We start from the raw sequence: 24,971 nt of genomic DNA on the forward strand, positions 1-24,971 counted from the left end.
GTACGTCCCGAATATTGCGGTCGGAAGGAACCGAAACGCTAATTCCACGATGACTATAGACTGGGAGCTGGGGAATTGAAATCAGTAATTTTCGATCGGAGAAGATATTAAATTCCAACAGAACTGAATACATGGCCGCAGCTGCACGTGGAGTTGGCGAGACAAGTGGCGCTGCCAGTTAAAATGGCTTTTTTGGGAAAATATTTTATTGTTAGAATTTGTTTTCTCAAAATGCAGCTTTACCTGTGTATTTATTTGTTTCTTTATTTCTCAATCCACATTTTTTTTTTTTTTATCTTACTATTTTTCAGTGCTAAAAAAACTTTCAAGGTTTTAGTTTGAATTTCATCAATCAAATTGCGAGAACTTTTGGACGCGCAGTTGACAAGTTGTTGAATGATTGAAGGGTTAATTCACACGGGCAGTTTTGGAAAGCAAAGCTTGAGTTTGTTTCGAGGCAACACGGCTTTCCAAGGAAACCGAAGGTGTAATTTCTCACATTTTCTGGATATGGTCAAAACTGGACTGTTCTTTACTTTTTTTTCCTAAAAGTGAACCGCTAATTATGAAAATCGCGAGTTGAATATAGCATTTGGAGTGAATGAAATATACGCGATATGAACAGTCCACCTCAGGCGGTGTGAATTTTTTAATAATTATTATTTTTATTTCTTAAATTTCTATTTCTAGTTTATTTATGTATTTAATTATTCTTTTAATTCACGTTTAAATTCTTTTATTTAATTTTTTTTTAATTTTTTAAAATTTTTTTCTTTTCTTTTTAGACCCCGCACTCCGCGCTCCGCACTCCACACTCCGCACTCCGCACTCCGCACTCCGCACTCCGCACTCCGCACTCCGCACTCCGCACTCCGCACTCCGCACTCCGCACTCCGCACTCCGCACTCCGCACTCCGCACTCCGCAGTCTCGTTTTCGGAACAGCCCAATATCGATCACAGCCGTTAACAGCTGTGCGTTGGTCGCATGTCGCGCGCTTTGCTGCCAATGACGTCAAAGGTCGACAAGTTGTCAATGGATACGAGTCAGTTGCTCGTGACAACAACACGATTTTTACGTTTAAACTTGGTGACCAAACTTTCGTCCCGCCGAACTCAACTGATAATCGTGGTAACTATGGTTGATACTGCAAGGCTCAGGTCGGTAAATAGCATTAATGATGCGGGTTACCTAAATGAAGTGGATATTGTATCCAAAAATCCAGATCGAAATAGAGAAGCAAGAGATTTTCCTGTCAATCCAACTTCTGCACTAACTTTGTTCAGCGAAAAATATCCGGAAATTGCACCAACTTTGAGGACAACTAAGGATCATTATCACGCTTTGAAGGAAGCCCAAAACCATGGCAATCTGATTTCACTGGCAGCATTCCAACATGTTAAAGGCTTGTACAATGTTTACATCCTAGATAAGAGTCCGAAGAATAGATTTGCACTGACAGAATTTGCGTTAACTTTGGGGATTCCCAAGCTTGCTTATGAAATAATTGTTGACAGCAGAACTAAATGCCAAGACCTAACCACATGGGACAGAGAAAAGGATGCAGAGGGAAGCAAGGGTAATTTGGGTTTGAGAGCTAAGGAGCAGGTTAGCAGTCTTAGCATGCACTCTTGTTGACTTGCAATGTTGTAAAAAAGGTTTGGTTTTGCTGTATACAGGTACACTCAAGGATTGGTTTAAAAAACTCATGCCTCCAAGTATAGCTACTACATGAATATAAATTTAGTTGAACAGATGAGAGACTTGCACGAGGCATGTCGCACAAGATATTGCCAGCTGTATATTTGTCCACTGTGGGCTGGCCACCTGGGGGGTGTGTACTCCTAGGGTTACGCCCGCTTTCCAAAACGCTTACCATACCCTATTTAAGAACAAAATCTGTGATTTTGCGCATCCAATTTATGACCTGACCAAAAATTTGATACCCTATTGAACACCTGAGTTCCCTTGTTCAGATCAATTTTAAAGGCAATGTTTATATGCTTTTATTAGGTTGGAAACCAACCTGTGACAAAAAGGTAGCTTCTTCTAAAAAACATGGCCAAGACGGGTAAAAAAACATATCCTTTGGGGCGCCACATACCTATATAGTCCACATATGGGAGTACCCCATGGGGGCTGGCCAACCCCTGAGATATTTGTCAGCGTGACAGATAAATGCAAAATTCGGAGTTTGGGAAGGGCAGCTAGTGTAAGATGCCCAGAAATTAGCGTAGCTCACAACTTGAGTCTATTCTGTGCAATGTTTACTGCGGCAAAAGGGTTGCGAGACATGCTCAGTTCAAGAGATGATGCACAAGGCACTCAGGGCTGTCATTAAGTTTTGAGTCACCTGTAGCCTTGTTCTCCACAGCTGTATAGCAAACTTGTTACTTTATGGGTGAAGTCTATCAAAAACAGGTAATTTCACCTGTAGCATCAAGGGAAAATCAAGCATACTCAGCCGTGTCAGGTGTTATGGGGTATGGTCTTTAATGACATCCTTTGGGCACTTTTTTGTGAGGCAGAGAAAAAAACTCTGATGGGATGAATTTGGATCGCTGATTTAGTCAAGAACAAGGCATAAACAATTATAGCTGCTGCTGTTGTTTAAATCAGTCATCTGAATTGATCCAGCCCGTGTTTTGTACCTGCATGCCCCCTTTTTATGCAATTGAGTCGCAGTAAAATAGGAAGGCTAGTCACAAATAATGGCTCATAGGATTCTGAGAGAATTTTCAGTTATGAAGTGTCAATTGGTATTCCTGCCCTTATACCCTTACGATTATCGAATTGGATAACAAGTTTCCCATAAGTAATTTGGCTATCAGCTGGTGTTGGGGCCTTTTTTGAGTGCTTATACACTGAAAATTATGTGCATAATGCCCAACTAACCTCAAAGTACATTTCTTTCACATCTGGGCACTGCAGTAAAATTGAATAGCTTTACTGGAAAAGTTGCTTAAAACAAAAATTTGCTATCGAGCAAAAATATTGCTTCCTGATTCTGTTTAATTCATACTTCAATTAAGTTGTTTCAGAAGTAGAATATTGAACCCCAGCCATACTTGGAGCTTTCGGAGCTATCATGATCTCATATCCCTAATTATGTCAAAATGTTGGTACTGTACAAAGTATATCTGATAATCGAAAATCATGTGACAAAATAACAGTCTACATATTATAAGTGTTTAGTCCTGAGAAAGTACCAGGGGCCCTTCTATTAGACATGCACAAGTTTACTTACATGTATAAGAGATCTTTATAAACCTTTTTTGCAGGAGTCTGAACAAGACAAAGCAAAGACCGATGCTCTAAAAATGTCACAGGATATCATTTCTCGGTTAATCGCTGTACTTCTAAATTTCACTGATGTCCATGATCCATTTTGCTTGGCTTGCAATGAAGCTGGTATGGTGCACCTTTTTGTTGAAATGATTAAAGAACTCCAGGACACAATTCCACACAACTTAAAATTTGTGGTAAGTGTTCCTATACTTGTAGCTAGTTACGAGGGAGGCAGTGTTGCCGAGTGGTTAGTGTGGTGGACTTGAGAAATCCCAAAGTCGCAGGTGGATATCCTATTTTGTCCACTACCTACTAAGAGTTGTTTTATGGTAGACCTGAGTTCAGCTCATTGTCGTGGTTGTTTGCTTCCTTCCCGATGGGATTTTTAACCTTCTTGTCTTCATTAACATTATTTGTTTGGCCCTAAAAGCCCCATTGGGGGAGTTGGGATGTTCTGCTTTTTTTACCTCAGTGTTGATTTGTGTTCATTGAATGTCTGTATTAATGATCGAGGTTGTACTGCATTGTATTTATGACAGAATGCCCAAACACAGCACCAAACTAGATTCACGGTGCGTGGCAAGGTATTATCTCGGACCTTGGGCACCCTTCATAACTTATCAAAACGTGTGCCAACGAGGAGGAACTTTGCCGCTTGTCATGCAGTGAATGTGCTCGTACCTTTGCTCAAAGCAGAAGTTGCACTTTACAGTGCTAAAAGTCTGCTTATTCTGGCCTACTTGATTGACGAAGAGAACAATTATTTGATCATGGCTGATGAAGGTAAACCTAAAGGCTGGTTCTCGAAAACGCGCAAGCATAAGCATATGTAAACACAGTAGAGTGGTGTTAAGTAGCATCTTTTGTTTGGAAATTATCAGAACTAAAGGTGCTTATTGTCAACATCATACTTCTGCATCTGTCGGCTTATGCTTACGCCCATGAGCACAAATGAATCTATTTGTTTCACCAGCACATGAATGCACTAGTGTAAACAAGCCTTTAAGGTTGGTTTTGACTATAGCATATAAGCATAAGCATAAGCTGGCATATGCAGATGCAGTAAAAAGTTAATAATTTAGGCACCTTTTTTAGGAAAATTCCTAACAAAAGCTGCTAATAATTATTATCAATATCTTACTGCATAGGCATATGTCATCTTATGCTTATGCATATGTGCTTAATTTTAATGTTGATCAGTGTAATGCAAATTTTGAAATGTACTCAGTATTCATGAGAAGCAAAGAAGAAATCTTTGCCCAACTTAGGACCAACTGTGGTTCAGTTTGTGTATGTTAATATTTTAGAAATAAAACATTTTGCTCATATGTTTACTTGCAATGTTGCATGACGCAAACGTGAGAGAAAGATTTGGAGAATTCAAAAGTTCCCTACACCATAGTTTATGCCTACACTAACAGATCTTCTTACAGTTGAACCCTGCTATTTCAAACTCTCAGGGGAAATGAAAAATAGTTTGAAATAGCTGATAGTTACTGACTAAAGGGTAAAGCCAAGGGAAAAAGGTATGAGTCCAAAATAACGGAGTTTGAATTAGCGGACACACATATCAGTGACATTCTTAGCTATCGCTTCGTGCCCCACTTCTTGTTCTTACCACATTCTTACGTCATCTGTGATCAATTACTGAACACATGCACAACAACATGGAATCTATTTGTTAAGTTATAAGCCTCCCTTTACTGGTATATTATGTGTTTTTTCTTCAGGTCCAATAAAGTTTCTCACAAGCTTGCTGGAAAGATCGCTGAATACTTTAAGCCATAGATATATAGGCTTCTCTTCCTCTGAACTTGCTGAAGGTCTGACGCAAATTGCAGTCAATGACAGCAACAAGAAAACGGTAAAATGCTGTTGTGAATTTTGCATTCTATAGGAGATGCAGTGACCTATGGTCAGTGGACTGGACTCTGGATTGAGTGGTCTGGGTTTGAGCCCTGTTGAGGGTCATTGTGTTGTGTTCTTGGGCAAGACACTTTACTCTATCTGTGTTTCTCTCTACCCACTGGTGTATAAATGGGTAAGGCGAATTTAATGCTGGGGGTAACCCTGTGATGGACTAACATCCCATCCAGGGGGGAGTAGAAATACTCCTAGTCGCTTTAGAAACTGGAATAAGCACTGGCGGTATGGAGCACTTGGCCCCATGTGGACTTGTCTTTTAACCATAAAGATGCTAGTTTATTGCTTTTCAGAATAAAAATCATTAATCCTGTATCTCAAATGAAGCATTTCTTGTAAACCTGCCAGCTCATTGAAAAGAAAATTGAGTATCCTGGTCAGGTGTAATGCAATAATTAGAAGTTTTACAATCTTAATATATTCATTTCAGATTGCTCAATGTGGAGCTATTCCTATCATTGTCAAAATGTTGCAAAGTGCACAAGACGATGAGGAGAAATTCAACGCCTGTAATACACTGTGGACCCTGGCTTTTGATGAGGAAAACAGAAAACAAATCAAGGGTGATACAGTTGCTATTCCTGAGCTAAAGAAACTTCTAACGTCAGAGAACAGTGAGATAAAGAAAGCTGCTGCTGGTGCATTATGGGAATGTGAAGGCAAAGAGAAACACGCAGAGGAGAAACAACAGTCAGTTAAAATACAAGAAGCAACAGGTGCGCATGTGCAAGGTATGAAGATCTTTTATTGCCTATTACCTCTCTATACCACTCTCAATGATTTAACCCCAGCAAGACAGCTGTCTACGATTGGGAATCCCCAAACACCATATAGAATTAAATGCTGATAGTGAAGTAGTTTCTATGACTGGGTGTTAACCACAGGTAAATGTTTAAAACCGACTAACAAGATATTCAGCCTTGGCCAAATGGACTCGCAAGTACACCGAAGTTGAAAACTTGGGTCTACTTGGGAGTCCTTTTGGTCAGGCCTTGTGTGCACTTACCTGCGATGACTTGTGCTCACTTTGGTCGAAATCAAATTTTTACGCAAGTCGACACAAGTTTTTCACTGTTTGGCCACGCAACCCATGTCAACGCAGGTCGAGTGACGTCTGTTATAGCAATCTATTAGCAAATGAAATACAGGATATGTCTACGTGAAATGGCCTTGAAATGGGTTTTTTTTTTTTTTTTTTGCCACTTGCGAGGAAACTTGCGAGTCCATTTAGCCACCCAGCGCAAGTCTCTACGCGAGTTCAATTCAACTTGCGGTACTTGCGACTACTTGTGAATCCGTTTGGCCAAGGCTTTATAATCGTGGGTGAAAAAGATATGAATGTAATTCTTACATTAATGTCTGTAAGTAACATTAGTTACTGGAGTATTGTATTTTTAACTTCGTCACAGCTTGCATTGTTTTGTTTATTCATTTCAGACACCAAGCACGTAATGATAAGTTACCAGTGGGATGTTCAAACACTTGTGATTCAGTTAAAAAACAAGCTACAGGCGGACGGCTACAAGGTTTGGATGGACATTGATGAGATGGGCGGCTCTACACTGGAGAGCATGGCCAAGGCTGTGGAAAATGCCAGCGTCGTGTTGGTCTGTGTGTCTCAGAAATACAAAGAGAGCCCCAACTGCCGGTCAGGTAATGATATATCACATTTGTAATGATTTAATGACTACTTCAAAGAATGAAAATAAGCCATATGGACGATCTGCAAAGGAGTCAAAACCCCATATAAAAACAGACCGCAAAAAAGGAAGAAAGAAATATCTCCTCACCCCCTCTCATTAAAATTATGACATTTTGTCATTGAGAATTTTCTAGCTTTTGCCTTAAAAGCTCTCTATCGATTGGATTCACATCGAGTGTCCAATGTAAGTTCATTCCAGTTAATTCCAGTTATCTACAATTGTTTGAAAAAAAAAATGGGAATTCTAGCACGTTAGTTCTAGCATACTTCTTTTTCAGAGTCAAATTACAACAGATGCTGTGGCAATAGTTGCAATGTTTAAAGATCATTACACGAAGAAATCTCAAAAGCTAAACCTGATAAAGAGGGAAGATGAATAATAACCTTGGTTAGTTCCTAGCAGGAAACTTCATTGTTTCCTTTTCAAATTAAAAGTTACATGGACATGGAAATTCCTAAAGGAATTGGGGAGAGCTAAATACTTGTAGGTCTGTAGAGGAATCTATAAAAAATGTGTTCTTTGGCAAATTATTTTGTAACAATGATTTAAAAATATAAGAGACGTTCTTTGAAAGCAAAGAATAGTCTCCATAACCGTAGAAACAAGGAGGGTGTTTTGGTTTTGATTAACAAAACATTTTCGAAAATTTTGGTTCGGACTTTCTGTTCGGTGCCGGAGAATCTTTCACTGGAAGTTTTCCCGAAGAAATGGTTAAAGTGTGAGCCCGTTAAAACCAAGAAGCTTGGAAACTGGTACAAACGAAGCGTGACGGAATGGGACTCGAATTAACATTCGGAAAGGCCGAAGGGGAGACAGGACTACCTTTTCGGAAGGTTCTGTCTCCGTCTTGGAAATTTCCAATGGACTGAACAGAAACATTGTGCGCAATTGAAAAAGGAAATAAGCCCACAGCTCTTTTTTTTCGTTAAAGCAAAATGTAAGCCAATCACCAGCTAGCAGTGTGCAAATTCTCTTTAAATCGTCCAGTCACGGTGAACCTTATACAGGGTTGTCACATGTCAGGAAATGGTCAGCGAAAAAAATTCTTCAAGGTCAGGGAAAAGTCAGAGAATTTTATTTTGAGTCAAGGAAAATTGATATCAGTCTTAACACCATTGAAGGCTGGAAGAAAGATTTGGGGTCACTGTTGTCTCAACGATATTTTTTCTTGATGAAGAAGAAAAATGTGTTGAAAATTATCACTCTTAATGAACGAAGAAGCCGGAATTAGACCTGATATTTTGTATTTCTTTGGTTAGGGATTTCAATTTTATTTTTATCAGGGAAAAGTCAGGGTATTTTGAAAAGGGATGTCTGTGGCAACCATGTTATAAGTCGCCCTAGCGGTAGAAACCCGGATGTGCTGTTAAGTGAATACTGTTGAGTTTATTAGTTAATTGAAGCAAGTTAACTAAATTCTATTTTGACTAATGAACTAATTTAGAAGCAGAGTACACATTCCAGCTGCATAAAGACATCATTCCATTGATGATGGAAAATAAATACAGACCTGACGGATGGCTTGGCTTTATAATGGGCTCCAAATTCTGGATTGACTTCAGCGAAAAACATAAACTAGACTTGAACGCCAACAAGCTAGTAAAGGAACTGGGAAACAGAGGGAAAATAGCAGTCCAGGAAAGTATTGTTCAAGGTATAAAAATGCCATTGTTAAGCATTTGTTTAATGAAAGCTTTAGAGCTAAATATTAACAAAAGCTGTAAGTCTCTGAAGAAACTGTTTTGTCCGGTCGGCAGGCTTGTAAATCACTTTGTTACTTATTGTTAATTTTGGGGGTGATAACAAGGTATTGGCCGAGAGTCCACCACGTGACCTGCAAATAACTACCAACAAATAATGGTATGCTAATACGTAATACCGTCTAAATGTGTTTTGCTGCAAATAATATTCTACTCGTGCATACCTAGTTAAAACCACGCTCTCGTGTGAAAAATGGCTGATCGTTTCACTGAGCTGTCACGGGGTGACTTGAATATGAAAACAAATTTGGTGATCGAATGATAACACAATTATTGAACTCGGTTATCGCAAAGTATCGTGATTTGTCCGTGTCTTGCAGATCAGTTATTTGCCTCAGCCATCGGTTTCGACAAATGATTGGTTTGCTCGCCACTGCCAAATCACCATATTTTGCAGTAATAGTTAATTATCCGCTGAGGCCAATGTAGAAAGATGATATTTCAAGCAGTAACCCCTCGTTGGCGTAACCTATTGACCAAGTTATCTATCTTTCCCTGATTTGAGTGGTTACTTTGGAAATGGGATAATTGACATTAAAGACTGATTCCGTTGGTGATTGTCTAGTTTCAGGATAATCTCGTGTGTCATTCAGTGACCACTCTAAGAATCGATTTAGAGGTGTGATTTTTGATTTGATGTTAATATTGCAGCCGTACTAGAAGATGTTGTCGATGCCTCGCCCCAGTCTTCCATCAGATCCTGGACACTCGGTGATGTCAAAAGTTGGATCAACGATGTGGGATTGGAAGAGAGGTCAGAAACTCTTTTCTGCAGGCTTCCGCAATACTTCAAGCTTTTTAGTGGTTGTAAATACGATCCATTTCTCTGTGTTATTCAGTGGATGGTGAGCTTCCTCACGAACTAGTGTCTCCTCCATCGTGAGGAGGCAGGGTGACTTAATAAGGTTAGGTTGCGTGTTCGGCCGGTTCAACTCACGCCCGTTCTGACCACTGGCTGGAGTTGTCACGCGATAGGCCCGAGTCCAGTTTCACGCTTGTAAATAGCCAACTGGTTTGCCTCATGCTTGTTGGGGTTTTTAACCTAATTTTGTTTAATTTGAAATATTTGCATGTTTTTGTCATTTAATTGCTCGGCCCCACTAGCCCTCATGCTTTAAACATAGGCACGCAAGGCGTGCAAGAGTTATTTTTTTGTGAACTATAAGTCTCGGAGATAGCAGCATTCATGGAACTGTTTACAGTAATGATTTAGTTGATTTGACAAGTTTTTTGGTTGCGATGTACAGCAAGAAAGAAACTGGGAGTTTATGATGTACATACAATGTTACATCGGTAATGGTAAGATAACTAAATAGTAAGCCATAAAATGTTTGACTGAAGAAACTACAGTAATCTGACACGTCTCTAGATTAATGTAGATACCATCTTATTTTTCTAACAGGCAATTTTATTCGTTCTTTGATACAACCCACACTGTGATTGGTCGGACACTCGCACATGCATAACTCCCTCACTCACCGATCACGTAGCCCTTCCCCCCGGCAGGGGGACTCCCTTATATGGGCTATATAGGTCTGTGCGGCCCCGAAGGGTATGGTTTTTCAGCCGTTTTGGTCATAAATAGGGTATCGATTTTAGCTGATTTTGGCCATTTTGGTCATAAATAGGGTATGGTTTTTGCACTCTAGCCTTGATATGAGTATGCTTTAAGAAGAAGCCACTTTTTCATCATTATCGAAAAGAAAATCAACAAAAGCCCTTCACAAATTTATATGTTTACGGTAATTTAACATTGGTTTGAACTAGGGAGCTAATTACAACGCAGGTCTGAAACAGGGTTTTGATTTGAGGGTCAGGTCGTAAATAGGGTTTCTAATTTTTGGTCAGGTCATAAATAGGGTAACGAATATCGCAGATTTTGGTCATAAATAGGGTAAAGGTTTTGGTACGCGGGCCACACACTCCCGACCAATTTTTCTGGGAGTACCCCTACGGGAGCCCTTACAGCCCCCAAGAGGAATTTTTGCTCAAAAATACTCAAGTAAGAGAACTTTTCGCATTTTATACGAGTCGTAAGTTTACCCTTTTTACACAACACTACTTCACCGAAAATTGAAAGAAAGAGAAAAAAAACCTCTCTGGCACTTTGAAAGTCTGATTTAATTGGATTGCACTTTAACTTGGTGCCACACAGTCTTCAAAGAACATTTGAACAGTTTTCATACTTTTTACCTTTAAAAAATATCGGACTGAAAAGAATGTCATAAAATGCCCATCAAATAAAAATATTAAACTGCTACTGCAGAGACGTAAAAACCGTCCAGAAATAAAAGCTTCTTTTTTGTTTAATATCCTGGGAACAATAGCCGATAACTTGTAAGCTCTAATTGAATTTACTCCCACATGAAAAACAAAAGTGTCGAGTTACCATTTGTAACTAAAAATAGCAAACATCTCGTGGGAACAAATGGTGACGATTCGTCAGTTCTAATTGAATTTACTACATTGTGAAAAACAAGAGTGTCAAATTACCCATTGTAACTAAAAAATTAAACTATCTCGTTATATTTGCATGCAATAAGAACAAAACAATCGTTACCTGCACTTACTATTGTAAACGTTAGAACTGCTTCAAATCTAAAGTCTCGTCTCCTCTAAAACATGTCCTAAGAACTAGAAGCGACGATTCGTGACCTCTAATTGAATTAACTGCTTGTGAAAAACATAAGTATCAAGTTACCCTTTGTAATTAAAAATAAAAATATCTCGTGCCATTTGCCTACTGTTAACTCATGAACTGCTTCAAAACTCAAGAGTCATCTCGTTCATAACTAACCACCATTACACTGAAAATTATGCACTCTAAAACAACCCAATGTACGTAACTGTCACACTTCCCTCCAAACCGGACTAAAAATCGCAAACCGGCAACATAAACGTCACTCTTTACTTTTCAATTACCAAAGTCCTTGTGTTTATACATACCTTGTGTTTCTCACGTACCATTTACCTTTACAACAAGAAATTTGATTGGCTGTTCATAGTAGATCCAATCTGATTGGTGTGACATACATACATCTCTCACTCACTCACTCACTCACTCACTCACCCATTGACCCGTCCATAACATACCCGACGCGCCAACTAAGAGGTATTTTTTTTACAAAAAAATAACTCAAAAACGTTCCAAATATAGATAAAGGTTATGCAATTTTAAAATCATAGTTAGCAAACAAGGTATACAAGAACAAAATTCGCGCCCCCTGCAGTTGAGTGATTTTGTTTTTTTTTTTTCATGTGGCTAAATATTCATTCTTTATATTCCCAAATCATTTTCAAAAAGGGTTCAGCCAATTCTTTCAAATAGGAATGCTAATTGTCTAAACTTGATTGATTGCTTACTGTACAACAGGCGAATTTGGGGCAGAGCACGAAACGCGACACACGAGCGCGCTTCGCGATTCGCTTGTTCTGCTGGCTATCGAACGTCAGCTTCATTTCCAGGTATCTTTCTCATCTCCCTGAAAAAGTCAGCGTTCCCTGGGAAAAAGGCTGTTCCTTTGATAACGAGGTTGGTCAGCCCTTACTTGATGATGTCATGCGAAAGAGGGTCTTCTTTTCTAAAGAATGACAAATACTACATTTGAAATTTGAGACATTTTTTCTGCCTAAATTTCCTAGTTAAACTTTCGAAACAATTTTTACAGGTTGAATGGAAAAGCTGTTGAAAGGCTGGATGGTCGGATGTTGTTGCGACTGCAAGATCTTAGAAAGGAGGTAAATTATGTTTATTTTTAAAATATAAATGAATTGGCGACAGTTTGATTGTTGAGAACGATCCTACAAATAAAACTCACTCGGTAATTGACTATTACGTGCCAGCGCAGACGTTTTTCCGCTGGTCATCGAAGCAATATTTAAATACCCTGTCCACACTGATCCGGGAGTCCTTTTAGCAAGTTGCAACTTGAAGCTAGAAAGTAGATTACTTTTTAATTCCAATGTGTTCTTATCCTGATTGTAGAGTCCAGAGTTCTTCTACTCGTCGATTAGAACGGACTTAGGCCTAAAAAACGTGTTTGATGTGCTGGAGTTTGTAGATGAGTTGGACAAATTGCAGGGATGATCCGTGGTCTGCGGTCTTGTCTCTTGCGATAATGAAATTCGCCAAATGGATCACCGCTTGTATATTGGCTGCAAAAAGGTATTACTAGAGAGAAGCAGTTTTAGGAATGCTGCAAGTGAAGGCTGTGGGCTCACAGAGAATACGCTGTGGCTATCTTCGTCCACCCCCTTACTACTCGTCCTTTATGCCGTTATCATGTGATCAAACGAGACCCGGACGGCTATGGGAACGAGAGTGACGTTGATCTAGCAGAGAACTGAAGACTGAACGGGGAATCAGTGAGATGTCATGATCCAGCTTTCAGACCGGCCACGAGCAAGACTATCTTCCAGTAGTAGCAGTACCCGTGGTCCTGAGCGTAGATGGTGGAACTTTGAAAAAACTCGCTAAATTTGACGTGTACTTGTTGTTTATTACACAGTGTTGTCTCATTGTATCAACCTGACCTTCTGATCATCATCATCATTTTTTCGTTTCATCGCGCAGACTTTCTTCACCATTTTCTTGCCACGTTTTTGAAAAAAAAAAAGATCAAAGTCGAATAATGAAAGTCTTTTCATTATTATTTTATCTCCTCGCCGTTTTTACAACCTTTGATATATTACAAAAATACAAAGATTTAAGAAAAGTACTCTAAGGTTGAATAATTAAGAGTGAATTCCCGTAACAATCGACCAAAATCGTCTATCAATGGCACAAGTCGAAAAATTGATTTCGCTTGTATTTTGACCATAGACAGATCCTAGTAAGAATAGAAACGAACCATAGTTAGTTTCTGCTAATACAGCTTTCTTTGGTAGAAATATGCCGAACACGATTTCGCCCCAATTGGGCTCAAAATCTACTTCTGGTCTTGCTGAATTTTCTGAATATCTGATTGCTTCGCGCTCCATTCAACAGCTACTTGAGAATCTTTCAATGGATTTTATATTCAGCTCAGGTCTTCGTGGTATGACTGAGTGAAAAATAACGTAAATTTAAGGTGCTCTGAACCCAATGTGCAGCTTTTTTTAAAACTTTGCCAAAGTTGCGTCTTATCATGCTTATTAAAATTTGATAATATAAAAAAATTTCGCCGTGCCGTTTTTGAATTATAAGCCCCTGAAGCTGTAAATAAGGGTGTTTTTAGCAGGTCATACTATTGCTATGGTAACCTATTGTGTCACGAAAATGATAATAACGTGTTCACCAATGATTGGGCAGTTTTTTTATACCATGATTGTAGCATCAAGTGATAAAGAGTGGTTATACTGACCCATCCAAATCTAATTGCTGGAAACTGTTTTGAGCCACCTTAAATTAATTCATAGGATTGTAGTTACTAAAAAGGAACTTCATGAAATTAGTTAAGTTATACATGAGAGAAATGTCAACGTTAGTGCTGTTGAAACCAATGATAAGTAGGTTAGACGATATGTGTGATAGTTGTTGTAATTACCACTAAGCAGTGCAGGAAACCAATAAAGTACTTTATTCTCAAAAAAAAACCCACTTCCACCAAAGCTTGAGGGTTGGAAAAGTGTCCTCGAATCGTCTTTACCTACGGGATGTCCCAGCAAATCCTTCTTTTGCTTCTTGTTTTACAAGATGCATAGGGCTTTTCAAACCACTAACACGGAGGCTTCGGTGTTAAAGCGATGTGCCAGAACTATATCAAAGGGCGCTTCTACACAGTCTCGGCCATCACTTCCAGATTTGAATGAATGGTTGTCAAGAAAGCGGATTCAGCATAAGCATTTCAAAACTAAAAACCGTTTTCGACTGCTAGGTCAAAATCAAACTCAGTTCAACTTCTTTAGCCTTTTCTTTACTACAAGACGAACATTTGGAAAGACAGCCCCGTTTTACGATTCTTTCCAATTAGAAAGCTTGTTTGAAGGCTACTTAAGATTTCTTGGGGCGTTGGGAACTTATCAAAGGTTCTAAAACGGGGAGAAGGCGTAAAAGAATACAACTGCTTATCTTACAGTGCACTGGAACTGTTTTACAAAGAGGACATATGCAGGACTGGATATACTTCTTTTAGCTGTTGATGAAACTCGACGCAGGCTTTTTTGCCTTAGCTACAGTCTAGCTAACGATCATGCTTTCTTTGTATAAAGTGGTTTACAAAATAAGTCACGAAATCATACTTTTAAAAGTTTCTGGGCGAGAAGTCTTAAGACAGATTTCCCATTTGTACTTTTAGCGTGCGTGGGAGAAACATCCCTGTATGTAAAGATTTTTTTTTGCCGTTTCTGCTATGCTTCTTGCAATGGCTGATCACGTAGGTGGTTGTTTCACTTGTGAGACCTTATGTGCACGGGTTAAAAAAAATCAGTCAAACACGGCTTCTTTTCGACAAGTTTAGTGATACTACAATGTTTTAGAGAGGATAGCCACGTCAGCCTTAGCTGGTTTTCATGTGAGCCCTCTATCATGGTCCTATTGCAGTGTTGGTTTTTGCCGGGAGGGAGGAAAACCGGAGAACCTGGAGAAAAACTCTCGGAGCAAGGCAAGAACCAACAACAAGCTCAACCCACATATGGTACCGCGCCGGAATCGAACCTGTGCCACATTGATGGGAGACAAGCCCTCTGTCCACTGTGTCATTCCTGCTCCCCACATTATTATCACATTATTTTTGACATGTTTTCAATTCCAAATTTAGACAATTTTTTTCCGATGGTGTTGTAGTCCCAATGTTCTCACCGGACAGTCTAGTAACGCCATTTAACGCCTCAAATAGCTTAAACACGCTTTGCGAACCTATCAACGGGCAAACAAAGCCGATAAGTTGGCGTCTCATCAACACCTTTATATATATATAGGCCTTGGGTCCGTGAAAAACCGACGCAACTGAAATTCTTAGTAGAACACTTTGCGCATTTAAATCACTGCGATGAATTTGAAGTTCCTGGAATTGCAGTTTTACCTAGGGTTTACATATATTTGTCTCAGTGACACCACAGAATTACCTTCTTTTAAATGCTCGTAAACCCTGTAATTGTTTTGTACCTTTTGCAAAGAAAATAAAATACCATAATTACAATTGAATTGCGTGCTGTACTCGCGACGCGATCATATTTTTTATAGATATTATTGTATTCTTTGTTGTTTGACGCACAAAATGAATATTTTGATGCAGCAAGACATTTCTCTTGTAGCTGATAGGAATTTTAATCACGTATATAACGAAGTCTCAAAGGACACCCCGTTCATTTTGGTGTTTGCAACCGTCATGTGCCGTAATTGTGGCGAAGCGAATCTTCGTCAATGTGTATTCCTCTCCGCGGATAAGTATACACAAACTCATCGGTTCTTGTTATAGCTTTTCGAGACGTTTCGATAGCATGGCCACTTCTGATGTATAGCGCGCACGGTTTCGATTAAATGGCCATTTTGTTGAGATAGTTTCAACGAGCTCACCGTGAAGAAGTTGTTTAATACTGAGAGTGACAAACGCCCTGAATTAAAGATTTATTAGGTTCGTTAAGCCAAACACATTGAAACGCACCATGACTAGTTTTCAAAGGTTCGTACGCCGTCACCGTTCAGCAGCAACTTAATTTACTCTCTCGTTCATGTTGTTACTGTTTTATTGACAGTTTCCTCTCTCCTTCGGGCACAAGAAAAAACAAAGGCGTATCCATGGAATTGCGGCAACCATTTCACCGTGTTCAGCTTTGAGGTTCCGTTCCACCCGTAGCGATCTCTTCCTCTCCAAACGACTCCGTTTTACAGGTAAATCCCAGGTTTTTTCCTTATTTGATCTTTTTATTAATCGCTAAACAAGACTGACAAAGTCTGACAAAAAGTTTGCTATGCACTGATGTATTCATAATGATGATTATCTAACACGCTGTTTCAAACCGTTCTGTCCTGACTGTTTTGCAAGAACCCTGAACATGAGTTACTTAGAATTCTTACGTCTTCGATTCAGTGCTGAGTAAACAGTTAGATTGCTTCATTTATCAACGTTCTCGATGTTTTTTTGCAGGTTGAACGAATATCTTTTTTGTAAAGAGGCCCGGTCATTTTGGATTGCAATTTGTAGTTCTTGGACAACCCTGGAGTAAGTTGACTATTGGTCTTATTTCAGATAAGTACATCATAGATTTCTTATTTCTTCTGTCGTTTACCTGGTAAACGGTTTCAACTTCGATTCATGAAAATCCCGCAAGTAACATGTAGATTTCAGAATGTACGAGATTTGTTTGTTACTGCAACAGATTATAAAACTGGAACGCTGTTGAATAAAAAGATAATAACTTGATTTATTGGCATCTCCTTTTTTTCTGGAGGCTGCAACACAGCCGGTTGAAAGAAAAAGCAGAAATTTATATAATTACGGATGTATAGTGTTTCATTCTTGGCTTCTGTACAAGAAGATGATATTGGAAACATCTTTTAGACCCTTTTAGTCAGATAAGTTCGTCGTAATTTTTTTATTGCTCCTGCTGTATAAATACTGTACATTAAGTCAAAGGGCAAAATAAACAGAATGAATGAATGAATGAATGAATGAATTAATTAATTAATTAATTAATGAAATTTACAGTCTCAGTCGAAGAGTGATCAGATTTCCGATTCAGATTTTTTTTGGTTTGCACTGCTTACAAAAATTATAATTTTAACAGTATAAACAGAAATTACATTAATTAAAATGAGGAAATAAATATAACGGCAGTAAATATCCAAAATGAAATGTGCTCGCTGACCAAAGTAGCATAGGCTTTCGTGTTGGTCTCTGATACGTACAAACAATTGACACGACATATCAATTATATTAATGTCAAAAAAAGTACAAAAGGAAAAATATACATAAGGAAAACATCCAATGTCTTCTTACTTTGTCAAGCACATTATGAAAAAATTGGGAAATGAGTTGTGCTATCTTTAAGTAGCACCAAATTGGATTAGAGCGAGATTGTGTATGATTTACAGGATTTATGCTTTAAATGTCTCTACAAAATATCTGGTTCTCTATTGTTTTAAGACAAGTTTTTGAACTTTACGCTAAATTAAGTCAGTATAGTCAATACATATTCCTTATATTAATGTTTACTCTTATCTTTTTTCAGGGTGTTAAAATGATGTGTAAGGGAAAAGCGCGGCCATTTTTGATTGCAGTACATGTGAGGCTCTTGTAATCTTTTCCAAGTGGCTCGAAGTTAAGTATTGAAAACATCTTTGTTCAGATAGGACATAAGTTAGTCAAGACAAATTAAGTTCATGGCAGTTTTCTAATCATTAACTTAGGAATGTTGTCTTGATTTGCCTCCAAATTGTCAGAATTACGCAGCACGTTCATCTGAGACTGTTTGATGAAGTGGAGTGGCATGATTTCACACTAATAATGGATTATTCTGACAGCTTTGCTTAAGGCAATATTCTGTTGCCGTTAACTGAATTGATGCTTGCGACTCGCAACTTGTTAATGAAAGAAAAATAACTTCAGTGGCGGCTCCAGACCTTGAGCCGGCTTTTCTTCCTTCTGTCATTTCTTCTTTTTTTTTTACCCAAAATAAGGGAGGGGGGGCGCGGGGCCCCCGGGTCCCTCCCCCAGATCCGTCACTGAACTTTATTATTTCATTGATTCTTGCTCTTTATTCGCTAGGGTGAAAACACTGAAAAATCGAAAAAACACAATTTGCAGGAACGTTTGTAACTTGTTGATTTTCGCTCTTTTTATCGCCAGGTCAGTTAAAATAAATTGTAGCCATGATGGATGTCATTGCGCAATCTCTTGGTCTCTGGCACAAAGTTGGCAGCCATTCCAAAGAAAGTTTAGCCATTTTGGATTGCAGTATTTAGCGTGTTAGCTATTGGACCCTGGAAACATCGTAATTCAGATAAGTCGTTTTCCTGTTCCTCTTGTCGTTTACCATTGAATGGTTTCAGCCCAAGATCGAGAGATCAAAATCTAAAATCACCTTACCATACCTAAGCGTTGTCAATTGTATGCTGCAAAGAAATTGCAAAAATATAAACTAGAAGATTGTTGAATAAAAGAATAACAACTTGATTTCTTGATATTGCTTTTTTTTTTCTCAAGGTTGAACACAGTCAGATGCATTGAAAGAAAGGGCGGACGTTTTGGATTGTAGTATCTTACCCTCGCCCTGTGGAAGCGGATGACATTGGAAACATCTTTAGTAAGATAAGTTCGTCATAATTCTTTTTTTCTTCTTATTTCTTTTTCACAGTGTCAGTCAAGAGTGATACTATGTCGAGTATATTCATGATGAAAAAAGGGAAATGAATCGTCCCAGTCAGGAAGGATGAACTTAGTATTTTTTGTGCGGTCCCGTGCAGACAATAGCAAAAGCATTAAGATTAATTAAGGTCACTGCAAACTATATAATGTGTTAACGTTCTCTTTTCTTTTTCATGTTTTAAAAACGTTCTGTAGAGACAAAGTGCAGCCATTTTGGATAACGGTGGGTTGTTCTTGTACTCTTGCTTAAGTTAAGTATTGCAAACGTTTTAATTTAGATACACAGGCCCAGATAAATTAATTCTTTTGACGGTTTCAGTCCAAGAGTTATTAAAATCTGAACTACCATCCATATCGATGCATTTTCAAATGTCTTGCGAAACGAAAACTGAAAATCCTAGGTACTTGCCGTTTATTTAAGGTCTCAGTGCAAGCCAAGTGTGTTGATTTCTTAGTAAAGCATGATAGGAAGTGACACTACAGAATTGTCTTCTACTGAATTGACGAACACGACTGGCGAAATTTGTTGACGAAAGAGAATAATTTTCTATTTTATTGATGCTTGCTCTTTATTCGCAGGGTAAACACTAAGGTTTGGGAAAGAAAGCCTGTGCAGCCATTTTAATTTGACTCCAGTGTAGCTTTCGGATTCTGGTGGAACTAAATTGAAAACATCTATTTGAGGTAAGTTAATCGTTTCCTTATCTTACCTGAATATGTCGCTAACTATTTGACGATTTCAATCCAAGAGCTCTCGAATATCCTGGTAAAAAATTTGTCAACAATGAGGAATTGTGAGAGATTGAATTTCCTGCACGACAGGAGGTTGGATTGGGAAGGGGATAAAAACAAATCTGTGTTCCTGTAGAGAGCCGATCGAAAACATGACCTCCAGGATACTGGTCAGGCAAAGAGGACTTGTTCTAATGTACCAGTATGTAACACAACTGTACAGCAGAGCTTTCTAAAATGAGTATTGCTTCAGAAAATCAATGCAAATGTCCTCATTATTTAGGGGTGAGTTTGATAGTCGATTAACAGTACTTGAATTCGTTAATTTTTGCTCCCTTCCCAGTCAGGTTCAATGGAGACATCCTTTGAGATAAAAGTGTAGCCATGTTGGATCGCAGTGTGTTAGCCTTAAATCCTAGCGCAAGTTGGCAGTCACTGGAAACACCTCATTTCAGGTAAGTTTCTCTCTCAGTCGATCATTTACCGTTGATGAACAGTTTCAATCCAAAGAGTGATTCAAATCTTATATCTTCTCTCCACATCAATGCCTTGTTAACTTAGAGAGGAAATATGTTGTCGATAATTTGATTTGCGAGGTCTCCATCAAACTGTTTTACCTTAGTTTACTAAAAATTTAAGCCCCATTCCACGACATATTAAAGACATTAACAGAATGAAAAATACGGCGGTGTTAATCATTAAAGAATAATTTTCAGTGAGAACTTTGTGAAAAAAAAAAAAAGATTGATTATAACCATTTCGAGTAACACAATTGTAACCAGATATGAGAGTAGTACAATCCCTATATTAACACGACAGGGAAATTTGCTTGTCAATAACTCACTAAAACTAGCTGGCTTTATTGATTGATGTTTCCTCTCGTTGTCTAGGCTATACACCCTTTCAAAAGGACGAGTAGCCATTTTGGATTGCAGTGTGTCGGCTCTCGGACCCTGGAAACATCTTACCTCAGATAAGTCGTTTTCTTGTTCCTCTTGTCGTTTACCATTGAACGGTTTCAGTCCAAGAGTGATCAAAATTTAAAATCATCGTATCATGTCTTTGCGTTGTCAAGTATGTTGCAAAGAAAATGCCAACCAGGATGTATTGTCTTTATGTACAGCCAAATTCTCAGAACTAACAATAAATGAAATGTACGGAAATCTGCAGGGAGAATTTTTGTTTTGAGCTTTAGACTGGAAGGTTTAACGTCGCAGTTTTATATTTTGAGGGACAACTCTAAGCTGTTGAAGATTCCTCGCAAGACAAAATTTAGGTCCTAGTCCAAGCCATTTTGAAATCAAATTTAACAGCATAAAAACGTGTGGGTACTACTAGTGACTGTTAGAAAATATTTGTATGTGAATATTGTGAATAACAAAGATTTATGGCGAGAGCCATTCACTGCTTCAGTACTACTACAATGATAAGATTGGTAGACGAGTGCGAAGAATACAATCCTTACTATATGATGCCAAATGAACTTTGTTGTCAGTGAAGATAATGTAGTATCAGTAACGACAGAAAGGACAAATCCCAAGTACAATTAACTATTGGCAGATCTTCAAAGGCAAAAAAACAGTTCTTATATAAAAAAGACTGGAGCTCATTATTTTATTGCCGTGACAATTATAATTGCATAAGTGAGGTTTGAGGGAATATTTTCAACACAAATATTAGCGAAAGAAATGTACGACGTTTCAACATCGTCGGATGTCATTGTCAAGTAAATGTGTAGCTCAGGTTTTGCATTATAAAAGGATCTACAATTATGCGCATAAGGTGGCAAAATACGTTACTGTGACAAGAAAACATGTGACCATTAGGAAACTATGTCAATTAAACAAACAGTTTTGCTCTGATTGAGTCTGAGTATCGAGTTCTGGCTTAAGATCTCTGATATATAACATTTCATATATCAGGCAGTCAAGTTTGCACCTTGTTAAACAGACGCTATTTTCGGTGACTTACGTTCAAGTCTTGTCCAGAATCTAAACATGAATGTCTTTCTTATAATTTGTAGCGAAGCAATAGTAAAACATGCAGGTGATCGTATGATTCAAGTGAAAAAAGCATCGACTAGGGCATCGGTGGCTGAGCGGGTCTCCTTTCTACACTGCAACGAGCTAGAGCACGAGTGGACTCAAATGTTTTTCTGTATCTCATAATTACTTCGTTTAGCTAACATAGATTTTAAAGTGGGATTTGATTTTTTTTCTCTGATTAATATTACAGTTTTTTACATGCTATGTATGGAATGGTAAAAATTGTGAGAATACAAAATGAAAGAAAATAACTCACTGAAGGCCGAAAGTTTATACCGCTGCCCTTTTAGATCGTAGAATGAATTTGCTATAGTTTGTTCTCAGAGGTGGTTAAGTGGAAATTGTGAATCAAATCTTTTGTTATTGTTGATTGTCCTCTTGAGTGTTTACACAGTTTATCGTTTCCATGTAAATATTCATTATCCCTAGAAAAGCAACCAAACTTCAATCTTAGCTCGTTACGCTAACTAGTACGAGTTTAATTTCGCAAAAATACGATTTATTTCCGATTTTGGAGTACCGGAAGTCCGGCAATTTTGAGCAGAGACACTTGAACATGGCCTACATGAAATTTTATGAGATCAACTAATTTCGTAGCCTGTGACGATTTCGCTTCGAAGTGGCTGAGACAGTAGAACGAATTTAAAACAATTTCAAAATCCTGAAGCACTGCTAATCTTTTACTTTGTTCTTCTTCTTTCACTTAAAACAACAATTGGGAGCTTTATGTAGGCATGAAGGCAGGTAAGCCTCACTGTTTTAATCATTCAAAGTAGTCGGTTCATGTGTGATGGCGAAAACGCTTTTAGAAAAGATTACGAGTTTGAATAAAGATAAGTTTGCATAAATTCTTTGGCTTTTTCTACGGTTTTATATTTTTATCGAAAGGATTGTCATGTTTTTAGTTTTTTTTTTCTGTGTTCTTTCTATTGCATTGTTGATCATTGCTTTTATTTTATTTGGAGCCATATGTTTTTTGTTTGTTTGGTTTATCGGCCTAGTCCCTCGGTGCATTCAGGTTAAAGTTTAAAGTTTAGTGGGTAGTAGGTATGACAAGAAAAGAACAATAAAGTCTTAATTACTGAAGTTGCAATGAAAAACTAAAAGCATTTTAAGGCGTTATGTTGCAAGTTCACTAATCCAAGAGTGATAGAGAATCTTTTGAGATAACACAAATAGTTGAAGTTAAGGACATATTCCCAATTTTCAAATAAACAAGTCTTTGAAAGGTTGGCGCATTGTGTCAAAAACAGGTCTCACCTTGAATTAACGTAAGTTCACACATTACGCGTGCATGGGTGTGCATGTGTGGCAAGAAACAACAATGCAGTCTTCATGCTGCGAAGATTTTTGCGGATGTCGCGCGGGGGAAATGGCGTCCGAAATTCCCGAAATTTTTCATGTTTTTCAGTTGGCCCACAACTCAACGCGTTTACGTCTGTAGGAATTTTGCTTAAGTATTTTCGTCGTAAGCTGCTCCAGTTTGAGTGAAGTAAGACAGTGTCGAATTTAGGTATGTTCCGCTGTAAGCTTATATATATCGCTGACCAAGTTGTGTTCCGACGGACGCTTCTTTTACATGAACTGTACATCATTCCACTTTAAATTTCACATATGTTGAAGATTAACAGCTTTTCCATTACACAGCAAAAAACTAGCTGGATATATTTAGATATAGCAGAGCTTCAGGACTTCATAGTTTCCTAGCTCCTCTTGCCACACGCTTGCGAGGAATTTGCCAGTCTATCGCGACCGAAAAGTAAAACAAAACAATTGCTAGTTTGAGTTTCGCTTGAATTGTAAGCAACACTTGATGTTTCATCAAGGCCCAATAACTTTACGTCCGTAGATACTGCTAAGTTTTACTCGTGTAAAAATCCAGTAAATTCTCTGTTGTCGATGAATGAGAGCGCCCGCCGATGCGTGTTTTGTACAGTCAGTAAACATGACAAATTGTACTTCCGCCGCACTTTCGTGTGAAAGCGTACATCGAACTCAAACAATAACTCTATAGTTTTTAAATATGTTTAAGATTGATAAATGTTTGAGAACATATTAAAAGCTAAGCTGAAAATATGTGAATAAAGCAGAAATAATCAGCGAAGTTTCGATGACGCTTTCTTTAACCAACTTCGAATAACGATTTCGATTTTATTGATCGAGTTATCAAAACTCGCTGTCTATTTTCATTTTTCGCAGTGTAAAACTTCACTATGCTTATGAAGAAACACACATGATGTTAGTAGCCTCTTTTGCGTTCGTGAAATTTGTCGAAGCATCTCAGCACAAAAGATAACGAAAGAAATATTTGTCAAGATTTGTTGACAACTGAAAACACCGACTCGGACTTGAAAGTGCACGAGCTGCACTATGCAAATGAGCTAATTGTACGCGTCAGACTTTCCTTTCAAAAACTTTTGCAAACTCACCAAACAAGCAGAAGTTAACCAATAAGAAACCATCAAAACAGGTTTTGGTTATGATTAACCATTGTCTGAGAAACTCACAAATTAACTCGATACCAGAGTAGAGAGTTTTCTTGCTATATTCTTAAGTCAAAACAAACGCAAAAGCATACGCGTAAGCTTACAACTAGCAGATAACTAGCAGATCTTATTATTCATTCCCAGCGCGAGATTGAAGTCTTGTTTTCGACCCTGAAAAACCCACCTTTTCCGTTAGCTCAGAGCATAAAACTACATATAAGCGCCGTAGTTCGTATTCGCTGCCTTATCCCCTGCCGAGATCGCTGTGAAAAATACGCAAGATAATCTCTCAAGGTCTCTCAACTCTCACCATTTGATCATGCAACGTGACAGCATCCACGCGAGAGCCCCCGACATGTGCGTGGATCCACGCGGGTATATGACGTCAGGATGGCGCAATTTGTTCTAAAAATAGAAAAATTGTCCCATATCATAGGTGCGCGCGAATCCCGAGACTTACGGTCTCAGTCCCCAATTATGGCTCCTGTTCGGAATGCATTTTCTCATATATCAAGGTAAAGGGTTTCTACCTGCATCAAATGTGAACAGCGCAGTGATTTGGCATAATGTTTTGTTTCTCTCAAAGTTTTGAACCTATTTTGCTAAGTTCTTCTGATTGAATTTGCTTTTGAAAATAATTGATATTTTAGTTTCCTTGAAGGGGTCGTTCGAACCTATTGTTTTTAGGAAAGTACCTTTTGACTCCTTTCAAACGAGATATGGTAGGCTGCTCTGCTGTAAATACTTGT

The 24,971-nt window shown here is 38.3% G+C and overlaps 1 protein-coding gene and 1 long non-coding RNA gene across 2 annotated transcripts; both read left to right on the top strand.

Annotated features, from left to right (window-relative positions):
- Window positions 1-290: 290 nt before the first annotated feature.
- Window positions 291-14,247, top strand: LOC110050956 (uncharacterized). Its single transcript, XM_089277635.1, has 10 exons — window positions 291-1,607; window positions 3,281-3,481; window positions 3,827-4,070; window positions 5,018-5,151; window positions 5,641-5,941; window positions 6,648-6,863; window positions 8,358-8,567; window positions 9,325-9,427; window positions 12,342-12,411; window positions 12,659-14,247. The coding sequence occupies exons 1-10, from the start codon at window positions 987-989 to the stop codon at window positions 12,758-12,760; spliced, it is 2,202 nt and encodes a 733-aa protein (XP_089133761.1). The 5' UTR covers window positions 291-986; the 3' UTR covers window positions 12,761-14,247.
- Window positions 14,248-18,350: 4,103 nt separating this feature from the next.
- LOC110050861 (uncharacterized) lies at window positions 18,351-23,091 on the top strand. The gene is made up of 5 exons (XR_016203944.1): window positions 18,351-18,897; window positions 19,155-19,182; window positions 19,539-19,643; window positions 20,035-20,146; window positions 20,582-23,091. It is a non-coding gene; the product is annotated as an uncharacterized LOC110050861 (long non-coding RNA).
- Window positions 23,092-24,971: the final 1,880 nt, after the last annotated feature.

Source organism: Orbicella faveolata, unplaced genomic scaffold (genome assembly GCF_042242905.1).
Source record: "Orbicella faveolata isolate gen_17 unplaced genomic scaffold, um_ofav_v1 contig_46, whole genome shotgun sequence".
Taxonomy (NCBI): domain Eukaryota; kingdom Metazoa; phylum Cnidaria; class Anthozoa; order Scleractinia; family Merulinidae; genus Orbicella; species Orbicella faveolata.

What these genes read in the sequence shown, in the direction of transcription:
- LOC110050956 (XM_089277635.1), top strand. Translation starts at nt 987, where the DNA reads ATGTCGCGCGCTTTGCTGCCAATGACGTCAAAGGTCGACAAGTTGTCA. An exon ending in ATGACAGCAACAAGAAAACG is followed by an intron (nt 5,152 to 5,640) that starts GTAAAATGCTGT and finishes TATTCATTTCAG; the next exon opens with ATTGCTCAATGTGGAGCTAT. An exon ending in AACAGGTGCGCATGTGCAAG is followed by an intron (nt 5,942 to 6,647) that starts GTATGAAGATCT and finishes TATTCATTTCAG; the next exon opens with ACACCAAGCACGTAATGATA.